The sequence below is a fragment of the Plenodomus lingam genome (assembly GCF_022343315.1).
Source record: "Plenodomus lingam strain CAN1 chromosome Unknown contig_14, whole genome shotgun sequence".
Classification (NCBI taxonomy): domain Eukaryota; kingdom Fungi; phylum Ascomycota; class Dothideomycetes; order Pleosporales; family Leptosphaeriaceae; genus Plenodomus; species Plenodomus lingam.
This window is the reverse complement of record NW_027093932.1, coordinates 1,858,394-1,872,517: the sequence shown is the minus strand read 5'-3', so window position 1 is coordinate 1,872,517 and position 14,124 is coordinate 1,858,394. Positions and strand designations below refer to the sequence as shown.

The following is a 14,124-nucleotide window of genomic DNA, read 5'->3' as shown; positions in this document are numbered from 1 at the left end:
TACCACCGCTCTCTGCTAGTTCACTCGACATTCCCCACTCGGCGCCCTCCCCACGCACAGCCGTTCGCTGCCCACGGCCTCGAGAGGGCACACGCCTTCCTCAGCAGCCTCTCCCCTCCCTCCTCTCTCCTCCCCCAAAGACTCTTGTCCTTGACCACTGCCCTTTCTCTCTCTCCCTTGCAGAGGAGAACGACGTGGCCAACCCGCCGCCCGCCTACGATACGTCCGGACGGCTGCCCGATAATGTCACGGCCAAGCACATGCACTGCCTGCCTGTCCGTCGCTCCGGTCGAATGATCCAGAGCCTCCCTGTCTCGCTTGTACCATTGGCAAGATTCCGACGCACGCTATGGGTGACACCTTGATTCGTCCTACCATTCCGGGCCTCTCTTCTCACCACATCAACACCCACGCCAACACCAACACCACTACCTACGCCTATTCTAATCCCAGCATCACCACCACCACCACCACCAACAACAACAACAACAACAACAGCAACAACACCAATACCACGACAAACACCACCATAAACAACACCACAAACACGCGCTCCGAGCCAGTCGCGCCTCCTCACGCCAACAATTACACCCACGCCCATCCCCACGCCCAAGCTCACGCTCACGCTCACGCTCACTACGCCCACTACGCCCAACAGTATCGCCCCTCGGCCGCCGACTTCACGCCTCCAGCCTCGCCCCAGCTCCAGCAGCCACATGCAGCGAAAAAGGGCTTTGGGTCGCTTCGCTCAAGGCACCCTGTGCACTTGCAAATGGATACCCAGTCCGTGCCTGCCTACAATGGCACTCCCTACAACTCGTCGCCCGCCGAGAGCCCAACCTACCCTCCCATCACCCTGCCTTCGCCCAAGAGCACTCATCGAAATCGTGCCCCTTCGCTCCTCCGCCACGCCGCCATACCCTCCGCTCGCCACGAAGAGCACCCCCGATCTACCCCGTTTCCAAACTCCCCAACCATGGCAACGGCAATGGCACGCCAGGGTAGTGGCCCCGGCTCCCCTGGCCTGCGCGCCTTCTATAACCCGCTAGCTAGCAATCCCGTCCATTCTACTGGCCCCCAGTGGGGGGACCTCGCTGCAGACGAAAGCTCGGTTCCGGTTTCACCGATCCGGCCCAGGGGACTGACCAGCTCCTCGCAGTACTCCTTCCAGCCTACTCCGCCCTTGAGATCTGTCACTTCGATTCCCGATTACGGCCAGTACCGGGCTAATGAACGGAACAATCTCTCTGGCACCTATAAGCCCAACCGAGGCGTTCCCAATTGGTCACACACAGACTACTACCCACCGCCCCCTCGGCCCTTTCGCGGTGAAGAGCCGCGTTCTAGTGTCCGATCTGCCTGGACCACAGCTTCCTCGAGCGTCATGGGAGCCAGCGGTACTGAACGCAGCAGTATCGTCACCGCGCGGAGCTCCGTCGTCAGTGAACGCCAACCCAGCATGGACTCGAGAGACAACTCCCGAGACCGCCTGCGCGACCGAGACGATTCCCCCGAAACTATACAGACGTCCGAGATTGCAGAAGAGGAGGAGGAAGATCTGGATGCTGTCAGTGACGTGCTCGATTCGTACTACTACGACGAAGACGACGACGACGATGAGGACGACAATCAGAACCCTCGCCAGAGGACGACAGATCACAGCAACAGGGAGCGTCTCAGTCCGTCCCCGGTACCCAACGATCTCGAAACCCCGGAATTATCAGAGACACCATCGCGCGATTTCGACTCACTAGACTCCTTTCAGTCGTCGGAGAGCTTGCGGCAATGGGGCGAGAATCCTCTTCCACACATCAACAATGGACAGACGGAGAAGAGCCTACTCAGAAGCCCCTTGACGATCCAAGTGCCCTCGGGTCCAGGCTACAATGACACCGCTAGTGTCGACGAGGAAGCGGTCCGCGACATGAACGCGGTCGATGCAGCAACCACCAGCCCGACAAACTATGTCTACAGCCCCAGAACAGTGGCAGCCGCAGTCGAGCTACCCAGTGCACAACAGTCGCGAGCTTGGCAACGGTCGAACGTCCAGCAACCTCAGAGGGTCTCCGTCACGCTGGCTGCGTTGTCGCTAGGCACTTCGAACGCGACGCATCGTGTAAAGCAGGGGGACAGAAGCAGCTGTAGCCGTACCCACATGACCGAAATCCGTCGTGAAATATCCGGACTTCCACGAATACCGACAAGCAAAGCACGACTTTCGCGACAAGACTGGGCGGCCATTGAGTCCTATTCAAAACGGCACAGCAAGCGGCCAAGTACCTCTCGCACTATTTCGACCGAGTCGTCGGCCAGGACGCATGACGGCGTGCAGTCTCCGCCCCTGGGCAAGTCTGAGCCGCTGCCTGAGGTAGATGAGGACGAGGCCATTCCTCGGCGTGCATCCACCAGTGTGTTTGACCGCAAAAGTACCTTGTTCGATCTGGGCATGATGGCCCCACTTGCCACGTCAAAGGGCAAACCTGCCAACTACCTAGACACCTCACCATCATCAAGTCGACAGCCAGACCCGACTTCTCCTACCCTCCAAAAGAAGCTGGCGCCCGTCGAAAGAGATCGTTATGGCTTCAAGAAGGCTTCGGACAAGGTCAACTTGCAAGAGTACAATGCGTGGGCCGCAAAATACGAAGAGCACATTTGCCGGCGGCGGGCCAAGTGGCATGCTTTGATGCAGAAGCAAGGCCTATCCACACACGAACCATCAAAGTTTCCAGAAATGTCGGACAAGGTGAAGCGGTATGCGCGCAAAGGATACCCTCCGGAGTGGCGCGGCGCCATGTGGTGGTACTATTCAGGTGGCCAGCACATTATGAAGCAAAAGGGCAATGTCGGTCTTTATGCCTCATTGGTCGAACGCGTGAAGCGCGACGAGCTCAACAAGGACGACAGAGATGCTATCGAGCGCGATCTGGACAGGACCTTTCCCGACAATATTCACTTCCGTCCCGAGCCGGCCACGGACCTGCTGGACGGAGAAACCGACGAGGAGCCGGCTCTCATCCAGGACCTGCGCGAGGTCTTGTCCTGCTTTGCGTTGAACAATCCAAACATTGGCTATTGCCAATCGCTCAACTTTATTGCTGGTCTGCTGCTCCTCTTCCTGAAGCAGGACAAGGAACGCGCCTTCATCATGCTGACCATCATCACGCAAAATCATCTGCCAGGTGCACACGCGAGGAATCTTGCCAACACCGAGGTCAACGTCTTGATGATGTTGATCAAGGACTACCTGCCCAAGGTCTGGGCCTCGATCAACGACACCGACATCATCAACACGGGACCCGGCTCGCACGCGCATCCCATTTCCAAGTTTCAGCGTCAACCTACGGTTGCCTTGTCATGCACCTCGTGGTTTATGAGCATCTTTGTCGGCGTGCTGCCGATTGAGACTGTGCTCCGCGTTTGGGATGCCTTCCTGTACGAGGGGCCGCGTGCTCTGTATCGTTATGCACTGGCCATCTTCAAGCTTGGCGAGCCCGAGATCCGCAAGTACCAGCCTGGCGACGGCGAACTGTACATGACGGTACAGAACCTGCCCCGGACCTGTCTGGACATCAACATGCTGCATGACATTGCCTTTGTCAAAAAGGGCTTTGGCAACCTGTCGCAGGCCGTGATTGACGAGAAGCGCATGTTCTGGCGAGAACAGAACAAGATGGCGCATCAGACTTCTGTCAAGACGATCCGCAACAAGCAGCTCCCGGCCAACGACGACGAAGACACGGACCGCGACAGCCTCCGGAAGGTCATGGGCATGACGGGTCTGCGAAGACGGGCGTCTAGGAAATTCCGCAGGATGAGGAATTAAAAGGGCCTCGGCCCTCAAACGAAGACGATTGTTTTTTACTGGCTGGGGACAAGAATCTTCGTCGTCTCTGTCAGCATCGTTGTGCTCAAAGAGTGCATTTCTAGCATCGTCGTCGACTTCATCATCATCATTCGTCGTCATTTGCCAAGAAGACGCATACATTATTCATTCTTTTTCTCTTGCACATATGCACATATGCGGTCCTGGTACACAAGCAAGACCAAACAGAGGCAGCAAAAATAACCGGCGTTTTCAATCTAAACACGGCGTGAGGAGGTGTTTTGTTGCATATCAAGTAAACGGGCAAAGTGCTTTATTTGGGTTTGATTTTTTTTTTTTTTTTTTTTAGTTTTCTCACCTCTTGTGTGAGATGGTTCTTGTTCGTTTTGCTTTTTTGGGCGAGGGGAAGGAAGGGGGGGGGCTTTTTTTGGGTTCCTTGTATACTATTATTACGATATACCCCTTCTTCTTCTTTACATCCTTTTCATGTTGATTTTTGCATCGTGCGTTTGCGGCACTGGCGTAGAGGGGAATGAGGGGCAACAGTAGGCGGATTTCTCATCTTTCCTCAGCGGGGGCTTGGGGGGTTCGTTTGCTGTCGTGGCATGCGCGATGGTATCCTCCTCCATCGGCCCTCCTCTTCTATAGAGACAGTGAGAGTGAGAGAGAGAGAGAGAGAGAAGGAAATATACATGGCACGTTGTCCTATGTTGTAGACTTTGGAGTTTGTGCAATATGTCATGTGCAACAGTAACATCAACATGTCAAGATTTGCCATGCTTGGACTTTGTGGTTTTGCGTGTTTGAGCTGGGGCGGTGCTGGGTTTGTCTGGGTTTGTCTGGTGGTGGCGTGGGTGTAGGTAGACAAGGTATACATCACACGCACACATTCTCAACCGCCTCCTTCCGACTTCATTGTAGACACTTTGAATGACCGTCTGAGAGGAATGCTGCGCAAGGAATATGCCGATGAGTCGGGGAGGGGGGAGGAGGTGTGTACTCGACGAGGAGGAAATGTGCTACCACCACGACTCCCAGTCCAGCACAATACAGCATCACACAAAACACGACACCCTCACGCGCCAAACCAGAGCCAGCAGATTCACTCATCCACTTGCTTCTTTTCTTTTTCGAATATTCTTATTCTTGGTATTGCTAGGATCATCGATTGGGGCAAAAAAAGCTCGGGGCATGTGTGTTGTAGCTTTTGTGGTTCAATCGCCCGTTTACTAATTCGTCGGTCCAGTGGGCAATCAAGCCATCATTCAATCAATCAATCGACGGATCAGCCAAGACGTCTGCGGTCGCGCGTCAGACGGGGCTATGTACTCTAGGTTGGTGGTGCAGATGTGGGGTTGGGTGTGGGTTGGCTTGTTGGGGCGTGTGTCGGAGGAGGCTCAGGTGTGGAATCTTGAAGGTTTCGTTCTTGGGGGTATGGGAGAGCGGGGGGTGGGATTCTATGTTTGTCCATGTCCGGTTTAGAAAAAGATGGTGGAGAAAGGGTTGACAAAGACCGGCAAGAGTTGCCCTCTACCGAGTTACTGCTTCCCTTGGTGCTCCTTCTCCTTCTCCTCCTGCTCCCTCGACAACCGATCATGCTCGTCGATATCCGTCGCCTCCCAGGGATAATTAATCCAGACATCGCCCACCGTCCTGGCCGCACTATACCGGCCCTTGAGAATCTCCTGCGGCAGCACGCCCTTCTTCGTCTTGTCCTTGTTGTGCAGGACAAAGATGCTAAAGTTTGTCTTTTCGCCCTCGCGCCCGAGTTTCTTGACCGCAGCCTCGACGTCCTTTTCCAGCTCGCGGACGGCGTATTCGAGCGTGGTGCGTGTGTCGTCCACCTCGTCGACTATGAGCACGTTCTTGCCAATCAGGTTGGCCATTTCGAGCGAGGAGAGGTCCAGCCATTGTGTGCGGGTGACTTTTGTGCCGGGCGTTTCCACCTCGGCATCTGCGCCTGTGCCGAGCTGTTCGTATAGGGAGAGGCCGATGGCTTGGATGGGAATGTTGGGGTTGCCGTCGCGCTTGAGGAAGGAGCTGAGGGTAAATGTGCGGTTAGTGGTTGGGTTGTGAGTGTGTCGAGCGCGAGCAGACCAGAGCGTACCGGAGGATGCGCGCGGGGACGTAGCCACCGCCACCAATGGCGATCATGAGGTTGGGCTTGAAGTCATCGAGGATTTGCTGGGCTGCCTGCTGGCAGAGTTTGTGGACCTGTGGGGCTGTGGGTTAGTGTTTTGTGATTTTGACGTGAGGTCATGCGCTTGGAGGGCGCGGGCGTGCAAGAGGGGTTTTGAGGCGGCCGTTGACAGCCTTGTCTTGCAGGCGGGCACAGGTGTTGTCTCCAATCCTACAGGATCGGGATAATAGCCCATGTTGTTGCACGTGTAACACGTACCTGGTTGTAGGTAACGTAAATCTTCTCGACCATGTTTGCGGTAACTTTATTGCACTCTCTTCTTCCCAGGTCAAAGGGAGAGAGAGAGGATAATGTGAAATAGGCCGGGGGGATTAAAAAGTGGTAACAAAAGTATATGGGCAAATGTCCAAGCCGAAGAGAACGAAAAAAAAAAAGGTGAACAAGTTGTTTTAGGAAGGTCCGGGGCGTTGACGGAGTTCACCGCGGGCGCAGTCAAATGGCGGGGGTGAAAATGTTACTGTACTAAGGTAGTAAGCAATGTACGGTACTTTGTTTGCTCGTGACGCTACGCTAGACGCTAGGAGAGAAGAAGAAGTGGGGCGGACGCTGTGGCTGCAGGGATCTCTCCCCACTCGTCAAGTGTGTGGCGCTTCAGAGCACGTACTTGTGATTTCGTCTGTGGCTGTGAACAGAACTCGACTCAAACGACACGACATGCTCACATCCACGCTGAGCGCCTCGAATGGGAGATTACGATTAGACAGACCAAGTAGAGTCCTGTTCAGGCCATGTTTCATCAGTCATTGTCCACTCTAGACCATCAATGCCTTGACTTCCTTGCTAGACATTCCCCTAGACTACTTGGAGACTGGCTGCGCTCATGATGGTAACAAGCAACGTGCAACCACAAAACATTGACCCTCTCATCATTTCTACGAGGCGGCCCAACTCAGGCAAAGGTTTGGTTTGTTAGAGGCAATGGCCATGTCCACATTAGATAGGTGTTGACGAGCAAGTGTGGGCAAGCACGGCCTATCCAAGAGTAGGCAACAACAGGGGTTTGATATTTGCATCTTTATTAGCACTAGCGTGGTTATATAATGTAATATATAATTCCTTCTTCCTTTTAGAGAATAAGTTCAATGAATACGTCATCTACGTTTCCCATTTCTTATAATTATATGGTTCAGACCGTACACTAGTATCCAAAGTCAAGAAGACACCTTCGGTAAAGAAAGGCCCATCTTCTTTAGGTCGGTCATTACTCTCGTCAAAACAATAGACTACAGCTGCACTGTCGAAACTGCGTACGAGATAGCTACCATTGCTGCATGCGCGATAGTCGTCACGGCCGGGACGGAATCTTTTCCCAGGCCTCGGAATAGAGAGGAAATGCTGTTCATATCCACTACCAGACGTAAGCTCAACCATGTCCCCTCGAGGATGGATATCCCTTTCAGGTTCATCGTTTGGACGCTCGCTTACCTTGTATTGCCGACCATATATGCATCCGTGGCCATGTACATCATGCTGTCAGGGATGTTTTGAACGTACGGCTCTCCAGGTTTGAAGTAGACATCATTCCACCACCCTGTCGAAGAAGGACTCCATGATCGTTCGCTAGTGGGATTGAATCTGTTCAGATGTTCGTCAAACTCTACCCAGAGCTCCAGGTCTTGGTCGAAATGTTCATCATACTCTTGCCGTCGCTTCTCGTCTTCCGGGCCATCACAAGCCACTTCGAGGGTGAAATGGCCCTGTTGATCGACTGGGACAAGGCCGTAGTTCTTCCTGTAATCACAGATCAATCTTATCTCCAGAAAATGGGAGTCAAGAGGTAGGGAAGAGCGATCGAGACACACTCCGTCATAGCTGAACCGACTGCTGACTATAGGGCCGAGTTGGAGCGCCCTCTGAAGCCCAAACGTGCGAGACCCAGGCTGAATCTTTGCCATTACATTACAGGCCCAGGCGTGAGTGATAATTATGATGCTAGACGTCTTGGGCTGAAGTAGAAGCCGAGTGGACCGTACTAGAAATTCCTTTGCTTCAATATAGTCATAACTAGAGACGATGAGCCGAGTTTGGTCAACGGAGACACTGCGATTGCAAAGATTCCGTCGCGTGCCTCCACAGTTGCATTGGAACGGCCAACTTACTAAGGAGGGCCGAGTTCCACGTCGTCTGGAATCTGAGGGTTCGTTTCGATTACAAAAGTCTGCCCATGTTGACTGTCAAAGTGCCAGATGTAGACAGATGTCTTCTCAGCACCCACGGCAGCGCATGCAACAGTGCGTTCGCGGCAAGTTGCAGTCTTGAGATAATCTTGACTTGGCACCTTGAATTGCTTGAAACCTTCCCCATGAAGCTCCCAGACATAACACTTGTGCGTAAATGTCATCAAAGCAACAATGTCTTCTGAGGCTGTAAAAGAGTGCACTTGTTCTCGCGCATCTCCTCTCAATTTCCGGAAGTTCCATGAGCGCAAGTTTAGTAGACAGATGCAATCTCCTAAGCGTGTACCGTCATATGGATGATCTTCTGGAATCCATAGGAGCGTATCCTCGACCAGGGTCGGGGACACGATGGACCGATCAAATTCAATCATGAAGTGACTGCATGGTTTGCCGGTGCGGAATGCGTGGATCCTCTGGGCCATTCGTGTACAGGTTGCAGAATCGAGATGATGAAGAGACATGGTATCGCGATACCAGTTGTGAAGGCCTACCTTGCGTACAGCGAGGCTTTCCATGATGGACTGCCATCGTCTCGATACCTGGGGTGGATAGTCAGTGGTTCGCGCGTGGCCATTTTGTGAATGAGCGACGGGTGCTGGATATACTGTACGTACGCGCTGCAGAGAGTAGGGCTGGGCAATGTCCAAATAGCCGACTATTAGAGCGACGATTTCATGGGGGAGTTGACCGACAATGTCAAACGGAAAGGTATGTTGACTGAGAATGGCATGCAAAGCGCGCCACTCGTGAGATGTCAGCTCTCCTACTAACGTGTCCAGGGCATGTCGTCGATCGAGAGTCGTATCCAAGGACCGAAATGCCTCGATGAAGCGGGATATTTCCATATTGGGAAATGAGACGTCGAGCCGAAGTAGGGGCGTTGTCCAGAAGGAGAGACAGTTTCTTGACAGGGTAGGTAGTCTGTATGTAGTCTGTAGGTAATCTGTAGGTACAGTGGTCTGTAGGTACAGTAGGTAGGTATTGTATTGTATTCAGGGCTATTGATGTGGGCTGCTGACTCGCGTGCCTGTTAGCGCAGAGCGCGTCGGTGCGTGTGACACGACTCACTCGGCTGTTGTTACGGTCCGTCCGGTTCCCTGTGCGGCAAACAAAGGCGGCGGGTGGGAGCAAGCTACTCTACTACATACTACTCTACTACTCTAGCCAGTCATGAAGATGGAAAACGGGACACTTTGAGGGTCGACATGGCAGACGTGGTCGGTGAGGAGAAAGAGGAGGAGGAGGAGGAGGAGGAGGAGAAGAGGGGATTCGGTATGCGCTCTTCGTGGTTACTAGATACTACGATACATGGCACGTACTCTAGGCACACAGGCTACCATGTCATGGCAACTTGTCAGTAGTAACCGTAGAAGCAGGCGGAGGTTTCAGCTGGTGAAGCAGACGACGAAACCCCTGCTCCCTCCCAGTGCATCTCTCTCTGCGTTGGCTTACTAATAGGTAGGCTGATGAACTATGGTACATACCGGTACCTACTTCAGTTGGCCTGCAGAGCGGGTTCGGGGTAGAAGACTATTTCCAGACCACGTACCGAGTTCAGCATGGAAGATGAGCATGAGCATGAGCATGAGCATGAGCATGGCATGAACATGGAAAGATGAAGCATGAACATGCGGCAATCTGGCATGGGCAGGCCTCTCTTCTTCTCCAGTCGAAGAGGCTGGATCTTGGTTTACCTGGGTTTACCTGGACCTGGGACGCTCTGCTTGGCCTTGGCCTTGGCCTGGCATGGCCTGGCCCTGGTTCCCGCGGCATCCCCTCCCCCCGTCCCCTCCCTCGCCCCCAGCCTACTTCCTGTGTGTGTGTGTGTGTGTGTGTGTGTGTGTACCGTGTACCGTGTACGATAGTAGGGTAGCCTGTCCTGTGTAGGTACAGTAGGTACTCTAGGCAGGTGAGTAGTACGATGGAGAGTAGGTACAGGATACGTATAGATGGCAGACTAGTACAGTGTGCATAAGCTCCTTTGACCCAAGGCCACGGCAGCATCCGACCATGGTGCCGACACAAGCGCGAAGTCCAGCGACCGTGTTTCCCGCCCAACCATTCTGGAAGTCGGGACGGGGGAGGGGGGAAGAGGGGGGCGTGGGTGGTTTCGACGGATTGCGCATGCGCCATAAGAGGAAAAGAGGGCGCGGGGGGGGGGGGGGAAGGGTTGAACCTTTTTTTGCTTCCATGTTCTCCACCCACCAGCCAGTCTGTCTCGGCGTGGTGTGTGTGTATTGTACTTGTACATGCCAACCCTACCTACTGTAGGCTATCGTGTGCGGATCAATGTGCCCGCAGCCTTTCACAGTCAGTCAGTCAAATCAGTCAGTCAGTCAGTCAATCAATCAGTCAGTCAGCCGACCAGCCATAATCGCATGCTCCTCCGCCCCCTTCCCCCCATTTTGCGACCACCGACGACCGGAAGGCCGACAAGCAGCGCGCACACCCTGCACACCCTGCAAGCCCACTCGTTCGTCTCGACCTTCTCTCCTTGCCCAGGGTGCACTTTTGGCTTGCAACCTGGCTCTCTGCCCGCTGACTGTCCTTTCCGCCGACGACAACAACGACAACAACGACAACGACAACAATCACAACCACAACAACCACAACAACCACAACAACCACAACGACGACGACGACGACGACGACGAAGAGCAGCAACGGGTAACAAGTAACAAGTAGCAAGCAACAAGCACCACCAAGAACGACGAGGGCCACTACCACTACCACTACCACGCCTTCTGCGCTCACTTGACTTTCAAGCTTGGCAGCCCAACTGACTGGTCTCCCGTCTACTGTCTTGCTGCCGCCCACCACCCTTTCCCTTTTCTCTCTCTCCACACCAGCAGCAAGGTAGCATACATACAATCAGTCCTGTATAGTGCATAACCCACAGTAAGCGCAGCAGCGCAGCGCAGCTCCTCCCCGACGCCGCCGCCGCTGTCGCCTCCACAGCTGCTGCTCCCCACAGTCCCCACCCACCACCACCAGCTCTCTTCACCTCATCCCAATCATGGCTTCTGTCGCCGAGGCCCGTCCCAGTCCCTTCGCGACCGACGCCCATAACCCCAACCTGCACAAGTCCATACCCATCCTCCCTTCCTCTGGCTCGACGCTGGCGCCACCACGAGACCCCATGGACATCACCCCATCACCCGCCTCGACCATGGGCCCGCCCACGCACAACGGCGCAAGCGCAGGCGCAGGCACAGAACTCAATGGCACGAGCTCAGCACAGACACAGTCGCAGCAGCCGCAGTCACAATCGCAGCCGCAGTCGCAATCGCAATCGCAATCGCAATCCCAGGCGCAGTCGCAGTCGCAGTCGCAGTCGCACAGCCAATCCGTAAACGGGGAAGCTGGCCACGCCTCGCCCAATGGCAATGCTGCACCGACGGTCGGTGCGGCTGCTGCTGCTTCTCAGCCCAAGGTCATCCAGACGGCCTTTATTCACAAGCTCTACAAGTGAGTTTGGCGTCCCATTGCCTCTGCCGCAGTCGCTGACAGCGCCCTAGCATGCTCGAAGACCGCAACATCCAGCACCTCATCTCATGGTCGACGGGCAACGAGAGCTTCGTCATGTCCCCGTCGAGCGAGTTCTCCAAGGTACTGGCGTACGTGCAATCGAAGCCTTGATCCCAATGAAATCCATGACTAACCCGCACACTAGATCTTATTTCAAGCACACTAACATTTCCTCCTTCGTCCGGCAATTAAACATGTATGGCTTTCATAAAGGTACGTCCTACGTCTACTGACCCCATATGCCCCACCCCTGCTCCTCGGGCGCTGACCCAGCAATGACAGTGAGTGACGTCTTCCACACTGGTTCCCCAGACTCTCCTCTATGGGAATTCAAGCATGGCAATGGTAACTTCAAACGCGGGGACTTGGTCGGCCTGCGGGAAATAAAGCGACGTGCCTCACGACATGCTCTCATCCACCGCGATTCCTTCTCAACACCCAAAATGCCGACTGGTCCTCCAGCTGGACAACCGGTCGAGCCCACGCCAGATCCCATCGAGATGCGCCTTGGCAACCTGGAGCACAATCTCTATGAAATGCACTCGCGAGTGCAGCGGTCAGAAGATACATGCGCCTACCTCAATCAAAAGGCCCTGGTCCTGACCGAGGGCATGATGCGATGTCACCAGGTAGGTTCATGTGTCAAGGTCTAGTCTACATGGCTAATGCACCCTTCAGTGGAGTCAGGAGCTCACAAATTATATCATGGCCATGGTGCCAGATCCGGATAATCCCATCCACAGAGATGGTAAGTGTCCGTGTGCTGAAATCTTGTTTGATCAGCTCACTTACTCGTCTGACTAGTTGCGATGATGCAGCGCGACATCACTCGCCAAACGGAGATGCTGCGCGCCCTGGAGGCGCCCGAGGAGCCACTCTCCGCACGTCAGCCCTACTTCATGCAGGGAGATAGCAACAATGGTCCTCCACTATCGCCTCGGCAACTGCCTCAAGACAACCTAATAGAGTCAAGAAGAGGATCCTTGGCCAGCATATCGCGCCAAGCGCCATACAAGGCTCCTGTCCCTCCTCACATTGCTATTTCCCCACGACGATATGGCTCAATAGGTGCGGGTAATTACTCCCCTTCTTCAGCCAGGACCCCAGCTCAGCATCAGCCACCCCCACCACCTCCACCGCCTGTCCAGCAGCCGGGAGCTCCAAATCCGGGGAATCCACCCGGAAGCAGCTCCTCTCCACCCTACAATCATCTGTACAGGCGGCACACGTCGGCAGATATTCGCACCCACGGGTGGCCGCCACAGCCGCCCCCTAGTGGGCCAACACACTCACCCTTTACTTCAGGTCACAATTCAACTCAGTGGCCATCCTCACCACATCGGACACCGATCGGAGGTGGCGATCAGCAACTCCGTGACGCCTTGGAGTCATACCAATTACCTCGTGGCCCTAGGCAACAGTCATCACGGCAAGGGACTCCCCCTTTACACGTTGAGTCTGCGTCTTCGTCACTAGGGCCAGACAGTGGCTGGACTCTCCCTGGTGCAAGATTCCCATTCAGGGGTATCGATACACCTGGACCACCTACACGCCGCTCCAGTATGGCCTCGAACGTACACTCGTTGCTCAACCCCGCCGAAACTGCTGAACGAGCAGACGAAGACGAACCCGAAGATCCTCGCAAGCGGAAGCGCATGCAGTGATTCCACACTCGAATGCCATGGAAGCCTGTCTACAGGAAACACCAGCCAGCTGGCGCGAATTCATCGCTTCGTCCACCGTACTTTTACGTCTCCTTGCCATTTTTTTGAATTTCCAAGCCTCAACACCTATATCCACTTTTCTCAACGTTCTCTATAACAGTCAAGCCACATGGAGTTTGGCTGTGCATGTCGAATAAATCTCGTCCATTCGTTTTTGTTTTTCCGCGGATTTAATTTTTGGAATCCGCTTGTATTATTGTTCATGTCGTTCACAAAGATGTTGGATTTACAGATCAACAACATAGCTTGGCACGTCGCGGTCTCGTATGTATTGGCCTTCGCTCGCTTCGGCGAAAATGCCATTATCCTCGCTCTTGCGTAGGAACTGTCTTTTTTTACTCGATCGAACAATCGGCCTCGCAAACGCCAATTTTTTGTTGTTTTGAATTTTTACTGATCTTTATTTTATTTTGTTTATTTATGTATCTTTGAGATATATATCTAGCGTCGCATATCACACCGTTACGAAAATGGGTATCTGTTTACCAAATGTAACTCTCGATCCTTATGTACAATCTCTACAATCTTTGGTGGAGTTCATGACGCAAACTTTTTTTGTTTTAATTTTTTGTTAATCCGGTTTGGAATACTGTACTGACATGGGCGATGGGGCAGGGATAATTGAGAAGGATAGGCTTGTCGGATAAGGTCTACTAGTAATACATATCT

At 53.9% G+C, this 14,124-nt stretch overlaps 4 protein-coding genes across 4 annotated transcripts; 2 read left to right on the top strand and 2 right to left on the bottom strand.

Annotated features, from left to right (window-relative positions):
- Positions 1-349: 349 nt before the first annotated feature.
- Positions 350-3,826, top strand: IAQ61_002717 (uncharacterized protein; the record flags this gene model as incomplete). Its single annotated transcript, XM_003843512.2, has 1 exon — positions 350-3,826. The coding sequence occupies one exon, from the start codon at positions 350-352 to the stop codon at positions 3,824-3,826; it is 3,477 nt and encodes a 1,158-aa protein (XP_003843560.2).
- A 1,538-nt stretch (positions 3,827-5,364) lies between these two features.
- On the bottom strand, positions 5,365-6,257 carry HPT1 (hypoxanthine-guanine phosphoribosyltransferase; the record flags this gene model as incomplete). The annotated part of the gene is made up of 3 exons (XM_003843514.1): positions 5,365-5,866; positions 5,934-6,040; positions 6,225-6,257. 3 exons carry the CDS (start codon positions 6,255-6,257, stop codon positions 5,365-5,367), a joined length of 642 nt encoding a protein of 213 aa, XP_003843562.1.
- Positions 6,258-7,121: 864 nt separating this feature from the next.
- On the bottom strand, positions 7,122-9,048 carry IAQ61_002715 (uncharacterized protein; the record flags this gene model as incomplete). The annotated part of the gene is made up of 5 exons (XM_066095665.1): positions 7,122-7,374; positions 7,452-7,601; positions 7,665-8,030; positions 8,126-8,742; positions 8,818-9,048. The coding sequence occupies 5 exons, from the start codon at positions 9,046-9,048 to the stop codon at positions 7,122-7,124; spliced, it is 1,617 nt and encodes a 538-aa protein (XP_065954501.1).
- Positions 9,049-11,219: 2,171 nt separating this feature from the next.
- IAQ61_002714 (uncharacterized protein) lies at positions 11,220-13,395 on the top strand (the record flags this gene model as incomplete). Its single annotated transcript, XM_003843516.2, has 6 exons — positions 11,220-11,671; positions 11,722-11,820; positions 11,877-11,944; positions 12,014-12,360; positions 12,410-12,479; positions 12,536-13,395. 6 exons carry the CDS (start codon positions 11,220-11,222, stop codon positions 13,393-13,395), a joined length of 1,896 nt encoding a protein of 631 aa, XP_003843564.2.
- Between the last annotated feature and the right edge of the window lie 729 nt (positions 13,396-14,124).